At 44.8% G+C, this 20,019-nt stretch overlaps 1 protein-coding gene across 1 annotated transcript in view; it reads left to right on the plus strand.

Moving 5' to 3' along the window:
- Positions 1-7,354: 7,354 nt before the first annotated feature.
- FREM2 (FRAS1 related extracellular matrix 2) overlaps positions 7,355-20,019 on the plus strand; it is a 155,388-nt gene continuing 142,723 nt past the window's right edge. Inside the window, exons 1-2 of the mRNA XM_028107332.2 lie at positions 7,355-12,545; positions 17,783-17,872. Of these exons, the coding sequence (XP_027963133.2) occupies positions 7,355-12,545; positions 17,783-17,872 (5,281 nt within the window). The remainder of the gene's footprint in view (positions 12,546-17,782; positions 17,873-20,019) is intronic.

Here is a 20,019-nt window from a genome sequence, read left to right on the forward strand (position 1 = left end):
ACTATCGGTGTTCAAATCCCAGCCCTGTCACTTATCAGTTATGCAATCCCAAGAAAGCTGTTGTGCTTCGGTCTCGGTGCCACCTTTTAAAAGAGACACTGAGATACAGCAAACAAAATGGCAAGGGGTGTGGGGAATGTGTCATAAGGAACAGTTGAGCGAAGCAGCAATATTTAGTCCTGAGAAAAGATAATATCATGGGGATAGGTTGGTTGCCCTCAAATACCTGAAGAGCTGTCATGTGGAAGAAGGAATAGATAGAATCCATTTCATGCAGAGAAGAGAACAGATGGAAATCACAAGAAGGCAGTTTTCAACTTTAGAGAAGGATGGGCTTTCTAATAATTACAGCTGTTCAGTGATAAACCTGACTTCCGCCACGAGGAGCAGGCTTTCTGTCTTTGGGGGATTTCTGGTTGCAGCCAAATGACCCTCTAATCTAGATGGTGAAAGTTAAATGCTAGACAGGGAGGTAGGGGATGGGGAACTGGAATTTGGGGGCCCTGCCAAAACCTAACAGGACTGGCCCTCCAGGGAGCAATTCAGGAACACTCCTTGAGATCCTGAGCATGGCATTGGTGGGAACAAGGCAGGCATCTTTCTTTCTTTTTTTTTTTTTAAAGATTTTATTTATTTATTTGAGAGAGAGAGAATGAGAGATAGAAAGCACGAGAGGGAAGGGGGTCAGAGGGAGAAGCAGACTCCCCGCCAAGCAGGAAGCCCGATGCGGGATTCGATCCCGGGACTCTAGGACCATGACCCGAGCCGAAGGCAGTCGCCCAACCAACTGAGCCACCCAGGCGCCCAAGGCAGCCATCTTTCCAGTCGAACCTAGAAAATTGCTGAAAATGGAGTCTTGGAGATTGATTCATAAATAAAAAAAAAAGAGAATATTGGTGGAAATTTTTAAGTGACCTATCAAGGGAATCATTCTCAAGAATTGATACATCTTAAATAATAATTCCTGAAAACAAACCTGTGATCGTTTCTGATTAAAGCTACTCAAGAAGGAGCTTTTTCCCCTCTAGAAGTGTATGCCCTATTCACCTCAGATTAAAATTAGATAGATCTTTTTTTAATTTAAATTCACCCCTTACATTTCTGTCTTACAGAATTTAATTCACGTGAGATAGCACTCTGTATCAGAGGGCCTTTTGTTAAGTCCCCCCGTGGTATAAGCCAAGGACACGGTGAGCATTTCCATGAAGGCCTATTAATAAGAGTCAAAAAATAAGATTGCTATAAGAAACATACAGAAGTCATGCCATAATTTTTTTTTAATTTAAATCCCAATAAGAGAAGAGCTTTTTCCCTTATTCTTTGTTTTAGTTCCTGTTGGTTCAGCTGAGTCATGGTCTCTTGTTTCAACTGTGTTTAAATTCCACTTCATTCTGAGTTTTGTTTGAAAACTTACAAGTGGAAAATCCACGGATATTAATGCCCCAGAATCACTGGCTTAAAAGATCTCAACAAGCGACAAGCCAAATCTTCGGGAAAACTATTTTCAAGGCTGCCAAGTCAGGGCTTTGTGCTGACCTTCAGGCCACAGGGAGCTCTCTGGCTGGCTCAGCACAGGCCTCTGCGGCCACAGGGAGCTGGTCTCTCCCCTTTCCTCCTCCATTTATGACTTGCCTCAACAAGAAAGATTTTCACAAGGCTCCCCAGTGTGGACATCCAGGAATCCCCATTACCACAGGCTGTGGGAAGATAAGGCTGTCCTGAACCACTTCCCCCACTCTGTAGTTCTCAAAAACCCTTTCTCTGAGGAAGAAAAAATTAAGAAGTTTTGCCAAATGTTTTTAAAAGTGAAAAATGGCCTATTTCAGAGGGTAAAAGGAAAAGCAGCCTACAGTAGACTACTTGGATTCTAGTTCATTTAATTTATTTCATCTACTTTATTTAATTCTGGTTTTTAAAAAAGATTTTATTTATTCATTTGAGAAACAGAGAGCAGGGGCTGGGGTAGGGGCAAAAGCAGGCTTCCCACTGAGCAGGGAGCCTGGTGCAGGACTCGATCCTAGGACCCTGGGATCATGACCCAAGCCGAAGGCAGATTCTTAACCATCTGAGCCATCCAGGCGCCCCTAATTCTGTTTTTTTCTGTATGAACCTGAAAAGAAGTCACGGATCCCTGCTATGTCTCTGTTTTCTCAAACATAAAATGGTAAGATTGCTACTTAACCCGTTATGATGAGTAGGCTGTATTTGGCTCCCTGGAATGTGAACTTCTTTCTTCTAGATGAGACGTTCCCATGGTACGAATCTTAGTGGGAAGGGGAGCCACTCAAACCCAGGAAGCCAAAAAGGCCAGACAAACACTCCCCCATGCCTCGGCAGCTGGGGTGTGGGCCCATGACTTAAGCTTGGATAAGCCAATCCTGCCCAGACCTCTGATTTTGCAGTGACAGAGACATAAAAATCTCTGGGCATGGGCTGCAGTGACATCTGTGCCCACGAGCAGCGGAGGAAGTGGCTTTAAGGCTGCTGACTCACATCTAGTGTTGGCCAGAGTGGGAGTGTCACCTGCAGCCTTCAGTGTCTCACAGTGGCTCAGTGCTGTCCCCACAGACCATCACCAAGTGGAAGGTTTGGTTTTTGGTTCATGTTCACTTTTCTGAGCCTTATGTTGCTGCCTTTCCAGGAATGATGTGAGCGATTCACTATTTTTTTCAGTTCCTTTTTGCTTAATTCAGCCAGTCTGTTTGTCGCTTGCTACTAAGAAAACTGAATAACATACCTGGTTACCTTGCGAAGCTGTTGTGAATTATCTGGCTGAGTTATTTCAAGCGAAATTGCTTGGGAAATGATAAATTGAGATCTAATATCATGTAGTGAATATTTATTAAGATCTTTATGAAGGTAAAGGATGAGTACATGCAGGCTGTGAGCTCAAGATGCTTTCAAAACAGTGAAGGGCACAACAAGAACTCAGACGACTATAACACAACATACAGTCAGAGGGATCTCATAAGAGATATAAGCAAAGGCATTTGGCGCAAAGGGGAGGAGGTGGTATGAGAAAGTCAAAAGACGCACAGCTCATACTAAGTTGGGTAGATAAACAAAATTTCCATGGGGGAGTAAGTATTTGACATCATCCTTAAAGGCTAAATTGGAGCTTAAGGTAGGGTATGGATACTGACCTTGCAGTCAGTCAGTTATCTCTCTGCCTTTCCAGCTCCACTCCTGGGTCTTAACCTCCTTGGTTCTGTTTCCATGCCCATGAAATGAGGAAGTTCCAGCAAGTGGTCTGCAAGCTTAGTAGGGCTCTTAAATTTCCGATTGATTCCCACAGGCCGTTCGGGAGAATACTGCAGATAGAAGGAGCACGGTAAACTAAAAAGTAACTTGAGGAAGCCAAATGGCAGGTCATCCATAAATTTGGTCTCACAGCACCAACACCAAAACCAAAGGGGACCCAAAAGAGAATTTGTCTGAGAAGACTGAGTCCCTTGGTTTACAGCTAGGGAGACTACAGTCGCAAAAGAGAGAGAATTGTTTTTGTTTTTGTTTTTGTTTTTGTTTTGGCTCTAGGGCATTTATTGCAAACAGAACATCTGAGGTATGTGAAGCTGACCAGGAACCCACGACTGCCCCGGCTACGATGGGGCAGTCTCGCCTCACCCCACGCCAGGCCCCCGGCACTAGGGACCCAAAGCAGCCCGCCAGGGGCCGGGACCCACACTCTGAGGTAGCTGCATCTTAAGCCCCCATAGTACAACTCCCCAGGTTTGCCCAACTCCCATGCAGATCCAGGCTTGGAGGGGAGGAGGGGGTCAGTGGATGTCAGAGCCAAGGCGGGGACCCAGGTCTTGGTCCATCAGTCCAGGGCTGTTTCCCCTTCAGTGTTGCTCTGCAATCAGTCAAGTTTGGTGTTTACAGGCAAGCCATGATTTTGAAGCCATCAAAGACTACAATTCTATTGAGAGCTCTTAAAGGTGCCTGGCATAATGCTTCAATCATTCATCTGGGAGCACTCTACAGGGGTCCTTGAAGCCATCTTTTCTAAGGGGGTCTTACAGGCCAGGAGAGTGATATAAGAAAAGTGAAATAAACTTTGGAATGACAACGTTATATTCAAAATTTAACCTGGTGTAAATTTAACCAGAGTCGGTTTACACCTGAATATCTCGCTTGTATCTTGAATTCATCACATAACCTTCTTTATTTTAGGAAATAGGTTCTCTGGTGCTTAACCCTAGGTCGGAGGTCATTTGAGTTTTAACAATGAATAATTTCAGCTTTAAGTTGATTTGAGGGGACATTTTAGCATGTTTTTCATATGCTAAGCAACTTTAAGAATTTAAAAAAGATATTTTGCCCAGAGGAAGCACAGTCAGTGTTACAAGGATAATGAAAGGAGCACTGAATAATTAAGCTCAGATTTAAAAAAATTACAAGTTTGCCAGCTTATTTAATCCCTTATGATATTAAGACTACTGACCATAAAATAATATTTCCTTGCCACTTAGGTATAGAAATCTTTTAACACTGAGGTATTTATCCTAAAGAGAGATTATCATCATAAATAATGCTTGCAGATGAGAATTTAATATTTCACTATTTTATCAATAACTATGAATGCAAAATGTATTTAAGCAAATCACAGTATGTGTTACTTCCTATGTGATTAAAAAAAACAACAACAAATAATGAAGGCACTTACCCCTCCTCCAAAGAAAAAAAGAAAGAAGAGTAAGAATCATTCCATCACTTCAAGGCAGTCTAAATTAAAAAGTAAAAAAAAGATTATAGTTTATTGATTTCCTTAGGCTACTTAAAAATAACTGTGGACCTCTATTCTTACCGTGAAACAAAATACTGAACTCTGCCCTTTGGGCATGCTACCATACTTCAAATGCTGATCTTATCATCGCTTGCAAGTCAAACAGAGTTGGACTTTAAAAGGAAGAAAGGAAAAGCCTGGAGCCACTGGGAAGCATCAAGGGGTCAGGCTGTTGGTCTGGTCCTGGTCAGAGTGGACCCAGGGTCACAATGCCTGAATAAGAATCACTCAGCTCCCAGTTGACAGGTTTCAAAGTATGTAACCAGAATTTGAAATATAATATATAAAGAACCATATTCTGAAACTGATGTTCTATTTCATTTGGCATCTTTCCATTTGTTCTATTTGTGAACGGGAAAGAGTAAAATTTCCCCTTGTCACTGCAATTTGAATTCTGTTTGCCATAATGAATCATTATAAGAAGCTATAAAATAATAACACCAAAGTAAATTGGAAATCGGTGGACTTGGATGGGGGTTTTCTCATATGTTTAAAATTTCAGCCACATCCCTTCTAGGTTCCTGGATGCTCATTTTATACTAAGTTGTGAAATGTATTCATCAATCATAAGTGGGAGTTAAAAGCTCCCCCGAAGTGCAAAGCATTAATAATTAGTTCGATTAATATTCAATTAACTAAATGTCATTTGTTTGCTGGTATGAGTGGCTCCTTTAAATTAATCTCTCTCTCTGTGTGTGTCTGGCTTCTTTTTAAAAGATTTCAGAATTTTCCATCTCTAACTCCCAGGGACAGACATGGCTCAGTGGCCTTCCTGGAGCAGAATCTGACACTTCCCAGCAATACTCCATATAGAGGCTGGGCTGTGACCAGGAAAGTAGCTGTGAGTGTGCTGGCAGGGATCAAAATTCTGGACTGGAGAAGCTCAGGGGAACATCCTGGAAGGGTTAATAAAGTATTTCTTACCGAAATGTACCTCCATATGCGTTTTAGATCTTCAGTTTTGACTGAAATTGAAAATGTCACAGCAGTGTCTTACACTATTTTCTTTCCCAAATCTAAACTATTTTTAAACAGGAAAAGTGCAGGATGACCCTGATTCCAATTCTATATTCCGACTAATAATCTGATTTGTGTTACTGAACAGAAAACAACATTCTCCAAAAGAAAACATTTTGATCAGGGTAAGTAAAGACTGCTCAAGAAACGAATCTGGAAATGGCTGGGTTTTAACTGTGAGGTCTCTTCTTTTTTCTTCGAATAGGTGGGTGCTGTTAGAAACCTTGCAGAAGGGGAAATCGCACACTTCTCAAACCGCACAAACACAAGGGGGCAGGAAGAGCTCAAACTCTGACTTAAAAACCGGCTCACTGAAATGGGAGCTGACCTATTTTCGTTGGCCCTCCGGATATTTATCAATTCTCTTGGCATGCAAAGAAATGTGATGCTGACAAGTAGGTTTAGTTTGTACTTGGTCTAATTACTGCAAAGAGAACAGGAACGTTTCTAACGACAGCTACCCGAACAGCGGCTGCTTTGGGAGAGCCTGGGGCTACATTCCCTAGATCTTATTTTGGGGGGCTAGTCTCGCTATTGCGATCGGGCTGAGTGCATTTCTCACGCGTTCCAAATGTCCCTCCCGACCCCCTCCCACCTCCCTTTTACTCTTACTCTGAACTTTGGTTGCAAAGGAGGGGCTTGTTTAAAACTCACCACCAAGGACTGTGCCCCTTGTAATTTACGAGGAGACGGCAGCGGCCCCGGGTGGGGTGGGGTGTGTGTGTGTGTGTGTGTGTGTGTGTGTGTGTGTGTGTGAGCAACCTGCTCTAGCATTGACTTTTAATTCTAGTTGTCCTTCTTTTGCAAATATGCCCCAGCCTTTCTTCCCAAACTGCTCTGGGTTTCGAGTCAAACACAAGAGACATTGCGAATAACTTTCCTCTCCGGTTTGCAAATTTCAGTGAGCAATAACCACACACTCCCCCGCGCGAGACTGCATCGAATCGAAGGGGATGGGAGCTAAAATGGGTAATCCTGGATCCCAGGCAGCTGAAGAACTGATTTAAGCCCAGCCGCATGTCCCAACCCCTCTGCTGGAACCACAACCCTGGCATCCCACAGCGAAACGTGAGCAAAGGTGGGCACCCCGAGACCGCCAGTGGCTTCCAGGACAACATGTAGCGCCTTGTATCTCCTCCCCTCCGTACGGTTTCCCCGCCTCCGCCCCTAGGAGCTGATTGGCAGATATCACTACCCAACCCTGGACTCGGGGCCTCCTCCCGGGACCAACGATTGGCCTCCTGGGAGGACTGGGGGGGTGCTAGGGGAGGAGTTTCCCTCAAAGCTCTAGGTCCCGGGACCTGGGAAGCAGGAGTGGAGGGACTCGGTTCTCCCAGCCAGTGTGCGGCAGGCGGCGGAGCGGGACGGCCAGTGGGGCTCAGCCTCCGCAGCAGCGCCAGCCCGGCCCGGCCCGCGCAACTTTCCAACCTGGCCCAGCCGCAGCTACAGAGTACGGGTTTCCAGGCACTTTCCGGAGGGCTCTCTTGCTCCCTGCCGGGGGACTGACTGCGCTCTCTCAGGCTGACCTGTCCGAACTCTAACACCCGGACCATGCACGTGGCCAGGACCCCCGGGATCGCCTCCCGCGCCGGCGGGGTGTCCTACTCCGCCAGTTTTCAGCCGATACCTGCGCTGCCGCCCCGCCTCGTGTTGCTGCTGCTGCTTCTCCTGTCACTGGTAAGGTGCGTCCCGGCACAGCCCGCTGCCCCTGGCCGGGCGTTGCTGTCCCCGGATCTCGCGGGGGCTGCAGGGGTCCCCGCCGAGGAGGCCATAGTGCTGGCGAACCGTGGGCTCCGGGTGCCCTTCGGCCGCGAGGTCTGGTTGGATCCTCTGCACGACCTGGTGCTGCAGGTGCAGCCGGGGGACCGCTGCGCGGTGACCGTGCTAGACAACGACGCGCTGGCCCAGAGGCCTGGCCGCCTGAGTCCCAAGCGCTTCCGGTGCGACTTCGGCCCGGGAGAGGTGCGTTATTCGCACCTGGGCGGGCGCAGCCCGTCGCGGGATCGCATTCGGCTGCAGCTGCGCTACGACGCGTCGGGAGGGGCAGCAGTGCTACCCTTGGTGCTGGAGGTGGAGGTGCTCTTCACCCAGCTGGAGGTTGTGACTCGAAACTTGCCCCTCGTCGTGGAGGAGCTGCTGGGGACCAGCAATGCCCTGGACGCGCGGAGCCTGGAGTTCGCCTACCAGCCCGAGACCGAGGAGTGTCGCGTGGGCATCCTGTCCGGCCTGAGCGCGCTGCCTCGCTACGGGGAACTCCTTTACTACCCGCAGGTTCCGGGTGGAGCCAGCGAGGGGGGCGCCCAGGAGCCTCTCCTGATGGACTGCAGGGCTTTCCAGGAGCTAGGCGTGCGCTACCGCCACACGGCCCCCAGTCGGTCACCAAATAGGGATTGGGTGCCCATGGTGGTGGAGCTGCGCTCTCGAGGTTCGCCTGTGGGGAGGCCTGCTTTGAAGCGTGAGCACTTCCAGGTGCTGGTGAGAATCCGAGGAGGGGCAGAGAACACCGCACCCAAGCCCAGTTTCGTGGCCATGATGATGATGGAGGTGGACCAGTTTGTACTCACCGCCCTGACCCCAGACATGCTGGCCGCCGAGGATGCTGAGTCGCCCCCTGACCTGTTGATCTTCAACCTCACCTCTCCTTTCCAGCCTGGCCAGGGCTACCTAGTAAGTACTGATGATCGTAGCCTGCCCCTCTCCTCCTTCACTCAGAGGGACCTGCGGCTCTTGAAGATTGCCTACCAGCCCCCGTCTGAGGACTCTGACCAGGAACGTCTCTTTGAACTGGAGTTGGAGGTAGTGGACCCGGAAGGAGCTGCCTCAGACCCTTTTGCGTTTATGGTAGTAGTGAAGCCCATGAACACACTGGCTCCCGTGGTCACCCGGAACACCGGTCTCATTCTTTACGAGGGCCAGTCCCGACCCCTTACAGGCCCTGCGGGCATCGGACCACAAAACTTGGTCATCAGCGACGAGGATGACCTGGAGGCAGTGCAGCTGGAGGTGGTGGCTGGGCTCCGGCACGGTCACCTTGTCCTTCTGGGTGCCACCGATGGCAGTGCTGCCCCTAAGACCTTTACGGTGGCCGAGCTAGCAGCCGGCCAGGTGGTCTACCATCACGATGACAAAGATGGTTCACTGAGTGACAACCTTGTCCTTCGAATGGTGGATGGAGGACGCAGGCACCAGGTGCAGTTCCTGTTCCCCATCACCTTAGTGCCTGTGGATGACCAACCACCAGTCCTCAATGCTAACACGGGGCTAACACTGGCAGAAGGTGAAACGGCGCCCATCCTGCCGCTTGCTCTAAGTGCAACTGACATTGACTCAGATGACTCTCTGCTGCTTTTTGTGCTGGAGCCGCCCTCCTCAACCGTAGGGCATCTGCTTCTCCGCCAAACTCATCCTCCCCGTGAGGAGGAGGAGGAGGAGGAGGAACTGAGCAGGGGCCCTTGGAGGAGACAGGGAGCATTCTATGAGCAAACGGTGACAGAGTGGCGGCAGCAGGACATAACTGAGGGGAGGCTGTTCTACAGGCACTCAGGGCCCCATAGTCCCGGGCCAGTGATGGACCAGTTCACATTTCGAGTGCAGGATAACCATGACCCCCCTAATCAATCGGGACCACACAGGTTTGTGATACGCATTCATCCTGTGGATCGCCTCCCTCCAGAGCTGGGCAGCGGCTGTCCCCTTCGGATGGTGGTGCAGGAATCCCAGCTCACCCCGCTGAGGAGGAAGTGGCTTCGCTACACTGACCTGGACACAGATGACCGAGAACTGCGTTACACAGTGACCCAGCCCCCCATGGACACAGATGAAAACCGCTCGCCAGCACCACTGGGCACCTTGGTCCTGACTGACAGCCCCTCAGTCGTCGTGGCCCATTTTACCCAAGCCCAGATCAACCACCATAAAATTGCTTACAGACCCCCGCAGCAGGAACTGGGAGTGGCTGCCCGAGTGGCCCAGTTCCAGTTCCAGGTGGAGGACCAAGCTGGGAATGTGGCTCCGGGCACCTTCACCCTTTACTTGCAGCCAGTGGACAACCAGCCACCTGAGATCCTCAACACGGGTTTCACCATTCAGGAGAAGGGACACCACATCCTGAGTGAGACTGAGTTGAGTGTGGATGATGTAGACACTGACATCACGCACATCTCTTTCACTCTCACGCAGGCACCCAAACATGGCCACATGAGGGTGTCTGGACAGGTACTGCATGTAGGGGAGGTCTTCTACTTGGAAGACATAAAACAGGGTCGGATTTCCTATGCCCATAACGGAGATGAGTCCCTCACCGATAGCTGTTCCTTGGAGGTCAGTGACAGACACCACGTGGTGCCCATCACTCTCAGAGTGAATGTCCGGCCAGCGGATGATGAGGTCCCCATGCTGAGCCTTCCTGCTGGCACTCTGGGGTCATATCTAGATGTTCTAGAAAATGGAGCTACTGAAATTACTGCCAGTATAATCAAGGGGACTGAGGAGGACACTGATGATTTGATGTTGACTTTCATCTTGGAAGATCCACCCTTATATGGAGAAATCCTGGTCAATGGAGTTCCAGCAGAGCAGTTTACCCAAAGGGATATCTTAGAGGGCTCTGCTGTCTATGCCCACACTAGTGGTGAGATAGGCCTGTTGCCCAGAGGGGACTCATTTAACCTGAGTCTGTCAGATATGTCTCAAGAATGGGTAATAGGTGGCAATACTATCCAAGGAGTTACCATGTGGGTAACCATCCTCCCTGTTGATAACCAGGCTCCAGAAATTTCTGTGGATGAACAGTTTATAGTCGTGGAAGGTGATAAAAGTGTTATAACCTCAACACATATAAGTGCTGAAGATATTGATTCACTAACTGATGACATCTTGTGCACCATAGTTATTCAGCCTACCTCCGGTTATGTTGAAAACATTTCTCCAGCTCCAGGCTCTGAGAAATCAAGAGCAGGAATTGCCGTAAGTGCCTTTACCCTGAAAGACCTCAGGCAGAGTCATATTAACTATGTCCAGAGTGTCCATAAAGGGGTCGAACCTGTAGAAGACCGATTTATATTTCGTTGCTCTGATGGCATTAACTTTTCAGAGAGACATTTTTTCCCCATTGTCATCATTCCCACCAATGATGAACAGCCGGAAATATTTATGAGAGAATTTATGGTGATGGAAGGCATGAGTCTGGTGATCGATACGCCCATTCTCAATGCTGCTGATGCTGACATCCCCCCGGATGATCTAACTTTCACTATTACCCAATTTCCTACTCACGGTCACATCATGAACCAGCTGATAAATGGCACAGTTTTGGTTGAAAGCTTCACCTTGGACCAGATCCTAGAGAGTTCAAGCATTATTTATGAGCATGATGACTCTGAGACTCAGGAAGACAGTTTTGTGATTAGACTAACGGATGGTAAGCACTCAGTGGAAAGGATGGTCCTCATTATAGTTATCCCAGTTGATGATGAAACCCCCAGAATGACTATCAATAATGGACTAGAAATAGAAATTGGGGAAACCAAAATTATCAACAACAAAATATTAATGGCAACTGATTTGGACTCTGAAGACAAATCTTTGGTTTATATTATTCGTTATGGGCCAGGACATGGCTTATTGCAGAGACAAAAACCTACAGGTGCCTTTGAAAATATCACACTGGGCATGAATTTCACCCAGGATGAAGTGGACAGAAACTTAATCCAGTATGTCCATTTTGGACAAGAGGGCATTCGGGACCTAATTAAATTTGATGTGACTGATGGAATAAATGCCCTCATAGATCGCTACTTTTATGTTTCCATTGGGAACATTGACATTGTCTTCCCAGATGTGATAAGCAAGGGAGTATCCTTGAAAGAAGGTGGCAAAGTCACCCTCACAACAGACCTACTAAGCACCAGTGACTTGAACAGTCCTGATGAAAACTTAGTTTTTACCATCACCAGGGCTCCCATGAGAGGTCACTTAGAGTGCACAGATCAACTTGGAGCATCCATCACATCTTTCACTCAGCTCCAACTGGCTGGCAACAAAATCTACTACATCCACACAGCTGATGATGAAGTCAAGATGGACAGCTTTGAGTTTCAAGTCACCGATGGACGTAACCCTGTCTTTCGGACATTCCGAATCTCCATTAGTGATGTGGATAACAAAAAGCCAGTGGTCACCATCCATAACCTGGTTGTCAGTGAGGGTGAAAACAAGCTGATCACTCCCTTTGAACTCACTGTCGAAGACAGAGATACTCCTGACAAACTTCTGAAGTTCATTGTCACCCAGGTGCCTGTTCATGGCCAACTCCTATTCAACAATACCAGACCTACCACGGTTTTTACCAAGCAAGACTTGAATGAAAACTTAATCAGCTACAGACATGATGGCACTGAGTCGAGTGAAGACAGCTTCTCCTTCACGGTGACTGATGGTTCCCATACAGAGTTCTATGTTTTCCCTGATACAATATTTGAAACAAGGAGACCCCAAGTGATGAAAATCCAGGTCTCAGCTGTTGACGATAGTGTCCCCCAAATTGCCGTGAACAAAGGGGCCTCCACACTTCGCACTCTGGCTACTGGTCACTTGGGGTTCATGATCACAAGCAAAATATTGAAAGCGGAGGACAGAGACAGCCTACATTTTTCTCTCAGGTTTATTGTGACAGAGACCCCTCAACACGGATATCTCCTCAACCTGGACAGAGGCAACCACAGTGTGACTCAGTTTACGCAAGGTATGGCATGCTTTTCTTTCCTTATACCCAATGGAAAATGCAGGTCTTATTTTCTGAGGGTATGGCTATCCCCAAAAACTTTGTAAGTAAGGGATCAAATTTGAATGTAAGGGAAGAAAAGGTAAGGGAAATAGATGGGGGGGCAATACAGAGACTCACTTTTCTGGGAGAAGAGCTCGCCTCTTGCTGTATGTCCCACTGCAGTGCCCGGCCATAAGAAGAAGCACGAGTGTCTTTCAACAGCAGCAAGGTATGCTGCCAAGGCAGGAACTAGACTTGGGTGAATTAAGAATGAAGCAGGCTTTTTAGTTCTGCTTTCTTTGCCACCCCTGTCCTCCACCCCTGTACCCAACAGTGGCCTGTTGGGTACGCTGCAGGTTGCTCATGAAGCATTTGGGCACCTTAGAGAAAGATGTGCTATCTACATTCTCTGTATTCTTCTTGCTGTTATTTTCACCTACCATTGAAATAGAGCCTTCAAATCTATATTACTTTGATTAATTGTGAGAGCATTGTTCTAATCCTGTTACAGTTCTTGGAAACTTTGTAATTGAAAAAAATGTGTTTATACCTACTTTGTAGATTTATAATTCTTCTCTGATATTTTATGACTTAGGCAAACACCTCTAGCATCTGCATTCTTGAAGCTAAAGCGTTTTTCTAACCTAAATTTTCTTTGTGTGTGGACACAATCTGAGACAGGAAGGGCAGATGACCTCTGCAGAGTTACTCAGTGACTGAAAGGAGAAGCCCATTCAGTATGCTGGCTTGGGAGGCAGGGCTCTGTTCTCTAGAATGTGCGACCTTAACTACAGAGGGCTTCGGGTGGCTTTCATGAAAATCTCACCATGTCAGGATGGAAACTAGATCTCTCCTATGTGGGCTCTGTGAGTGGAGATGAAGTTTACCCTTGGAGCATCCCAGTGGGGGTGTTCTTTTCCCGCAACAGTGTTGGGCTCTAACAAATGCTTTAATAAACGGATGTCGCAAAGTATAGTGTTAAAGTGAACTGCTTCTCTGTTTTAGATGCTGGCAAATAGCCCTTGCACTCCAACCTCCTGATGCTTGGCTGAAAGCCTGAATATATTCTAGGGGCTGCTGGGACAGGAAAAGCTCAGAGTGCCAAGTGTCATGCCAGACCAGCAGGACACTTGTGTGTGAGGGCTTTCTGAGGACAGAGATGCCATGCAATCTTAGACTGGTTTATTTTCATGGAAAGTGAAGAGGATGAAAGGAATATATTACAGGATAGAAAATGTGACTTCACATTGGTCCTCTGACCTGAAAAAGTAATCTGACTTTAAGGATTTTTTTTTTTAAAGAATTTGTGGAAGAAGACAAGCAGACTATTTAATTTAAAATTCTATGGACCAGGTCCAACAGCTGAAAATGTTGGAATATTATATCTTAAATATCGAACCCTAAATTATGCTATTTCAGAAAGAGGCTGTCTCTCTCTCTCTCTCACTGATAAGGACTCACCATGATTACTCTTTATGGTCATTTGTAAATATAGTCAGTTTATTATAACAAGTGAAGATACATTTTTAAGATTATAAGAGAAATGAGCACATTCCAATAAGAACCCAAACACTGCTTGGGAAGGCTGTTGGTAGTTCATCACAGAGCACTCATTTAAGCAAGTTGAGGCTGCGGTTTGGTTCAGGGTGGTTATTTCTTAAGACGAGATGGATGAGTAAAAATGGAGATGCTCCATTATACAGCTACTGTGTTGCTCTCTTCGAAGGGAAATAAAAGCAGTACCTTGAGTGAGGACGATGCTAACTTTGTATTTGTTTTTGTGTTTCTGTTATCCCGAAGGGATAAGCTGAACTCTATTTTGATGGATTTTCAGTGCGCTGGTTAAGTCAAGTTAGCATATGTGGGCAAAGAAGGTTATTCCCAAATCGATTTGCTAGTTGGTCCCTGGGAGAAGAAAATCCATTCATTTCTAAACCTCATTCAATTTTATTATTAGGAAGACTTAACAAGGTAGAATTAGACAAATTAGAGAAATTATTTCAATGTTGCCTCTTTGCCAGGGTGCCCCTGCTGTCTCCATCACTTGTCTCAAGGACCTGGACTTTTTTCTCTATAATAAGTACACAGTGATATCTTGTGGGAGATACATTACAGATCACTTTTAGAAACTTCCCCCAAAGAGTTTGAACCAAGGTGTGGTTGCCAGGTTTGTCAGTGAACTTAGAATTAAAACGAAAACACAAAATCATGGAATGTTTGTATACATGAACTGAAATAAATCCAATGCATGATCAGTAATTAGAAGAAAAAGTTGAAAATAGAGCTACCCTATGACCCAGCAATTGCACTACTGGGTATTTACCCCAAAGATACAAATGTAGTGATCCAAAGAGGTACATGCACCCCAATGTTTATAGCAGCAATGTCCACAATAGCCAAACTATGGAAAGAGCCAAGATGTCCATCGACAGATGAATGGATAAAGATGTGGTATATATATACAATGGAATATTATGCAGCCATCAAAAAAAAACCCCAAAACCTTGCCATTTGCAGCAATGTGGATGGAACTGGAGGGTATTATGCTGAGTGAAATAAGTCAATCAGAGTAAGACATGTATCATATGACCTCACTGATATGAGGAATTCTTAATCTCAGGAAACAAACTGAGTGTTGCTGGAGTGGTGGGGGTGGGAGGGATGGGGTGGCTGGGTGATAGACATTGGGTAGGGTATGTGCTATGGTGAGCACTGTGAATTGTGTTAAGACTTGAATCACAGACCTGTACCTCTGAAACAAATAATACATTATATGTTAAAAAAAAAGAAGAAGATAGTAGGAAGGGAAAAATGAAGGGGGGGAAGTGGAGGGGGAGACAAACCATGAGAGACTATGGACTCTGAGAAACAGAGGGTTCTAGAGGGGAGGGGGTGGGGGGGATGGGTTAGCCTGGTGATGGGTATTAAGGAGGGCACATATTGAATGGAGCACCGGGTGTTATACGCAGACAATGAATCATGGAACACTACATCAAAAACTAATGATGTAATGTATGGTGATTAACATAACATAATAAAATAAAATTAAAAAAAAGAAGAAAATCCAGTTAATTGTTAGTTGTTTACTGAAAGGAAATAACATTTTTTTGCTAGTAGGTTTTGATCTTCCTAATACTAGTGTGCCTTAAGAAGTGAGTGTTTATATATAATTTATGATGTTTTTGATAGCTTTAGAGTTTCCTATAGAATAACAGCACTATGATCAAAGTCTTTACTTATTTGAGATTTTTTTAGACCTTTTTTAGTCCCTTTTTTGAACCATGAATTATTAACTGAGTTATAAAGAAAATGAAAAGGGTTTTGATTTGTTCCAACTAATCAATATTGCATGCCCTAACATGGACAGAAAATTTGACACCTGCATGTCTTAATTGCATTCATGTTCACTTTTAAAAAAAAGTTTTTAAAAAATCACTTTTGAAGTGGTAATTTATGCAGAGCTTGGGTGTACTAATGAATTTTTCCTTTTCTCATAGTAGAGCCTTTAGATTTTCTTACATAGTTAAAGAGCAAATGGGGAAGTTTGGAAAAAGCTCTTTCCACATGACCAGAGGACTTTGTCCTTAGGCTAAGGATGTGTCCTCAGGGTACAGTTCACTTCATTCCTTCCTGATGAATTAAAAGGTTGTAAGGGGTCAGAGTTGTAGGAGTAGACAGGTAAAGACCTTGCAGGGGCTTCGCTCCTTACCTCTGTTGAAACATCACACATGCGGAGGTAGCAGTCCAAGTGTGGTCCACCAGACCTCTGGGCTCTTTCGTTTTAAGAAACATTTGAGCCGTTACTGAATATTAGACCCTAAGCAAAGGACTCTGGGAAGTTAAGATGGAAAAAAAAAAAAACCAATCCCAGAAGTTTTCTGCCTTCTAGGAAAGGTAGCCACACAGAAAGATACAAAACTAGGCAGAAATTGGGGAAATTACAGCAGAGTTAGAAATAAAATGCTAAGGGGGAATAAAATGTCTTGAATTTGCTCCATCTCCTAGTACCCCTTTTACAAGAAGCTACCCTTAACTATTAAATCAATTTTACCCTCCTCGGCTGTCGGGTTGTAAGCAAGTCACCTTTCAGAACTGTATGAGCAAGGGAGCTTGTACGTTTCACATCTGTCAAATGGGGTCACAGAAATTCATGGAGTGTTGATGCCAGTACCTTACATCACTTGAGCTTATTCTTTCATAAAGTCATTTTCTTACATATGATGCTTGTGGACTTGATAGCACAAACTTGGTAGACCTCTTAGAAGATGGAAAAACTATAGAGTCCCCCTGAGACACATAAACATTACATGCCACTGTGGAAGCTACCCTTAGCTGTGATCTTGATTTTAAGTAGCCTTGGAAATAACTACTTACTGCCTGGCCCAGGTCAATAACAGCGTATTGCGCGAGCATCACAGAACAGGATGATGCTTGGTTTATTATGTTGTCTGTGCTGCATAATTTAGGAGAGGAACTAGTAAAATGGGTGAATAAATTTTTGAAGTTGTATGTTAGTCAATCACTGAAAACAAACTATGCCGGTATATTTGAGAGTTAGGGCAGAAAGCAAAAGAAAGAGCCTTCCTGAGGCAGGATAACTTTTCACTATGAATAAAAGTTTCGGTTTTTATTAGATGTTTTCTATGCTAATTGCTTTCTGGGGTCATGACTGTTATTTCAGTCTTTGGGATTTAAAATGCCTTTTATTATTTTTTTCATTCGAACTCTGGAGAGCTTAAAAACAACCTGTTATATATTGCAAGAGGTAAGAAAAGTTAGCCAGAGGAGGGCAGGGAAGTTCTTTCCTCCGAGGGCCGCCCTCCAGGGAGGGAAAGAGCGTGATTTTTGGTAGTGCCAGGAAATCTTTCATGCCTCAAAATATCTCCCTTTCCACCTGTCATGAAGTCTGACATTCCGTATTTAGACAGTCACTTCTTTAGTGCATGAACATGCAAACACCACTGGGAGGGGCAACACCTTGCTATTATTATAGCCTAACTCTTGCACTCTATCTGGGTGAGGGATCAGATTTCCGTGGGACAGCTGAAATCAAGGGGCTTAGAGATAGAAGAAATCAGATATAGCACTGCTTCCCTTGGAATTAGGAAACCTAAACATGGTTGCAGAGAAGTAAGAGCCAGTTGAATTTGCCATAAGTAATGAGTCACCAATCTCACCTTAGTAATGAATCATCTTGTTCTTGGGTTATTTTCTAGCTGACATTGATGACATGAAAATATGCTACGTTTTAAAAGATGGGGCCAATGCCACAAGTGATATGTTCCATTTTACAGTTGAAGATGGTGGTAAGTATTCACTCTCCTGTTAGTATAAACAAGGAGAGTGACTTTTATTGGTTGTTCTTTGATGACTTCACTACAAAGAATCTGTATCAGGTATCCTTTTCAGCTCACCTGAATTTATACTGAGTGAATTTGTCATTTGCCAATAGATAATCTTACATTCTCAATCTGACACTGTACTACTCTGCAATGAGTATAGATAAATGTTCCAGTTACATTATTTTTGTCTTAGGATTTGTAATGTGCTAAAAAGAAAGACCTATGTAAATAGGATCCCCGTGTCCAGTTGTTCCTAATACGTTCTACACGATGCTGCCTGCTTGAGGTGGCAAGAGGATGTTGGAATCCAGCCCAGCTCCACTCTCAAGCCATGCACCTACCCACATGGTGTCTGCCAAAAGGGGGGGTCCCTTTTGCTAATTTGTACTTGGGTGCTGTGTGGACTAATGCTGATGAATAATTGCATTCGCCAGGAAATCAGTGCCAAGCAAATGTGTGTTTTATCTTACCAATTTCAGTATGTCTAATGATTTTCTTAGTTTGGGGGATTTTGTGACTTAGTCTAGCTAAAATTTTCCTCAGTGGGGGTGCCTGGGTGGCTTAGTCCATTAAGCGGCTGTCTTTGGCTCAGGTCATGATCTCAGGGTCCTGGGATCAAGCCCCACATCAGGCTCCTTTCTCAGTGAGGAGCCTGCTCTCCCCTGCCTGCTTGTGCTTGCTTTCTCCCTCTCTCTTTCTCTCTGTCAAATAAATAAATAAAATCTTTAAAAAATAATGATAAAATAAAATTTTCCTCAGTGAAGTCTGAAGAATACTGTGCTCTGAGTCTCCCAAGCAGTGTTATTGTCACTGTCCCCCAAAGCCCTGAGTGCTGCTCACTCTCTGTTCAGCTCTCTTCCTAATCCTGTAGGCAGAGAGAAAACCTGGCCACTTCTAGATTCATCATAAAGATGTCTCTGTTCTCTCGTGCTCTCAGGAGAAGCAAAAGAATCTCAGGAAGTACATGTGTCGTGTGAACAGGACACAGGAAGTGGGGGCGTATGGGGATAAGAGATGAAGGAAGGAGAAAAGAAATGATTCAGATCCAGTCATCTGTTTTCTTATGATGCTTTTTTTAAAAAGTACACTATTATGTCATCTATCTCAAAAGGATGACATGCTTACCCTCCATATTTTGTGAAGCATTAAATAGCACTTGTTTAAAATATCATCGGACGTAATGTGATCACAGCTCTGAAAAATGGCATCTGCTGGGTGCGTGCGGGAGAGGCAAAAAAGGATGTTAACTTCGGTTCAACTATTTGATTTTCCCTAAAGGCCGGACATTTAATAAATTTGATGCCTTTATTTTTATAGTAACCAAATCATAGTTCAATGTTTTATGTATTGATAAAAGGAATCTTTGTATAAAACCAATTTCTAAGAAGGAAGCCAATTTCTAAAGAATGATGTGCTTATTGAATCTTGATGCTCAAATGGGAAAGTCTACTGTCAGTAAACTTTAGAGTGGAACTCTGAAATAATTCAAATCTGTGTAGTAGATCTAAATTTGTAGACTAAATTATTGGCTCGAGGCACCAGGTTTGTCACTAGAATGACTGAATATACCCCAGTAGCAAAAAAGTATGATTTTTTTTAATATTACCCAAAAAAGCTTGAAATCAAAGAGTTACAATTCTAAGATATGATAGCTTTTACTTTTTTAATATTTTGCTTTTTCCCCTCAGTTACTACATTTTCAATCCGACACAGCACCACTCTGTTATTCCGCCCATTTCTTTCCTTAGCTGGAGAGACTGGTAGCATGTGCTTTAAAATTGTGATTTATACTTCAACTTTAGAAAACATTGTGCTGTATCGTGTTTCAAAATATTAAGTGAGCGATGGCTAGTTGAAGAAACTGGGTTTATTTTTGGATTTGCTGAAAATATGGCTGAGCGTCTAGGGGTTGTGTTTATGGAGATAGGAAATACATCATTTTCAGGAGCTTTTTTAGAGCTGGAGTTTCACATGAAAGGGAAACATTCCAGAGATATTGTTCTTGAACTTTCTTCTAGCCACCGACATGGCATTACTTATGGGGCTCAGGCAGATTCTGGCCAACTATCTATGGAACAGAATCTATCTTAATTCACCTGATATTAGAAAAC

The sequence above is a fragment of the Eumetopias jubatus genome, unplaced genomic scaffold, assembly GCF_037043125.1.
Source record: "Eumetopias jubatus isolate StellerSeaLion01/CBP00866 unplaced genomic scaffold, mEumJub1_p1.0 scaffold_3, whole genome shotgun sequence".
Taxonomy (NCBI): domain Eukaryota; kingdom Metazoa; phylum Chordata; class Mammalia; order Carnivora; family Otariidae; genus Eumetopias; species Eumetopias jubatus.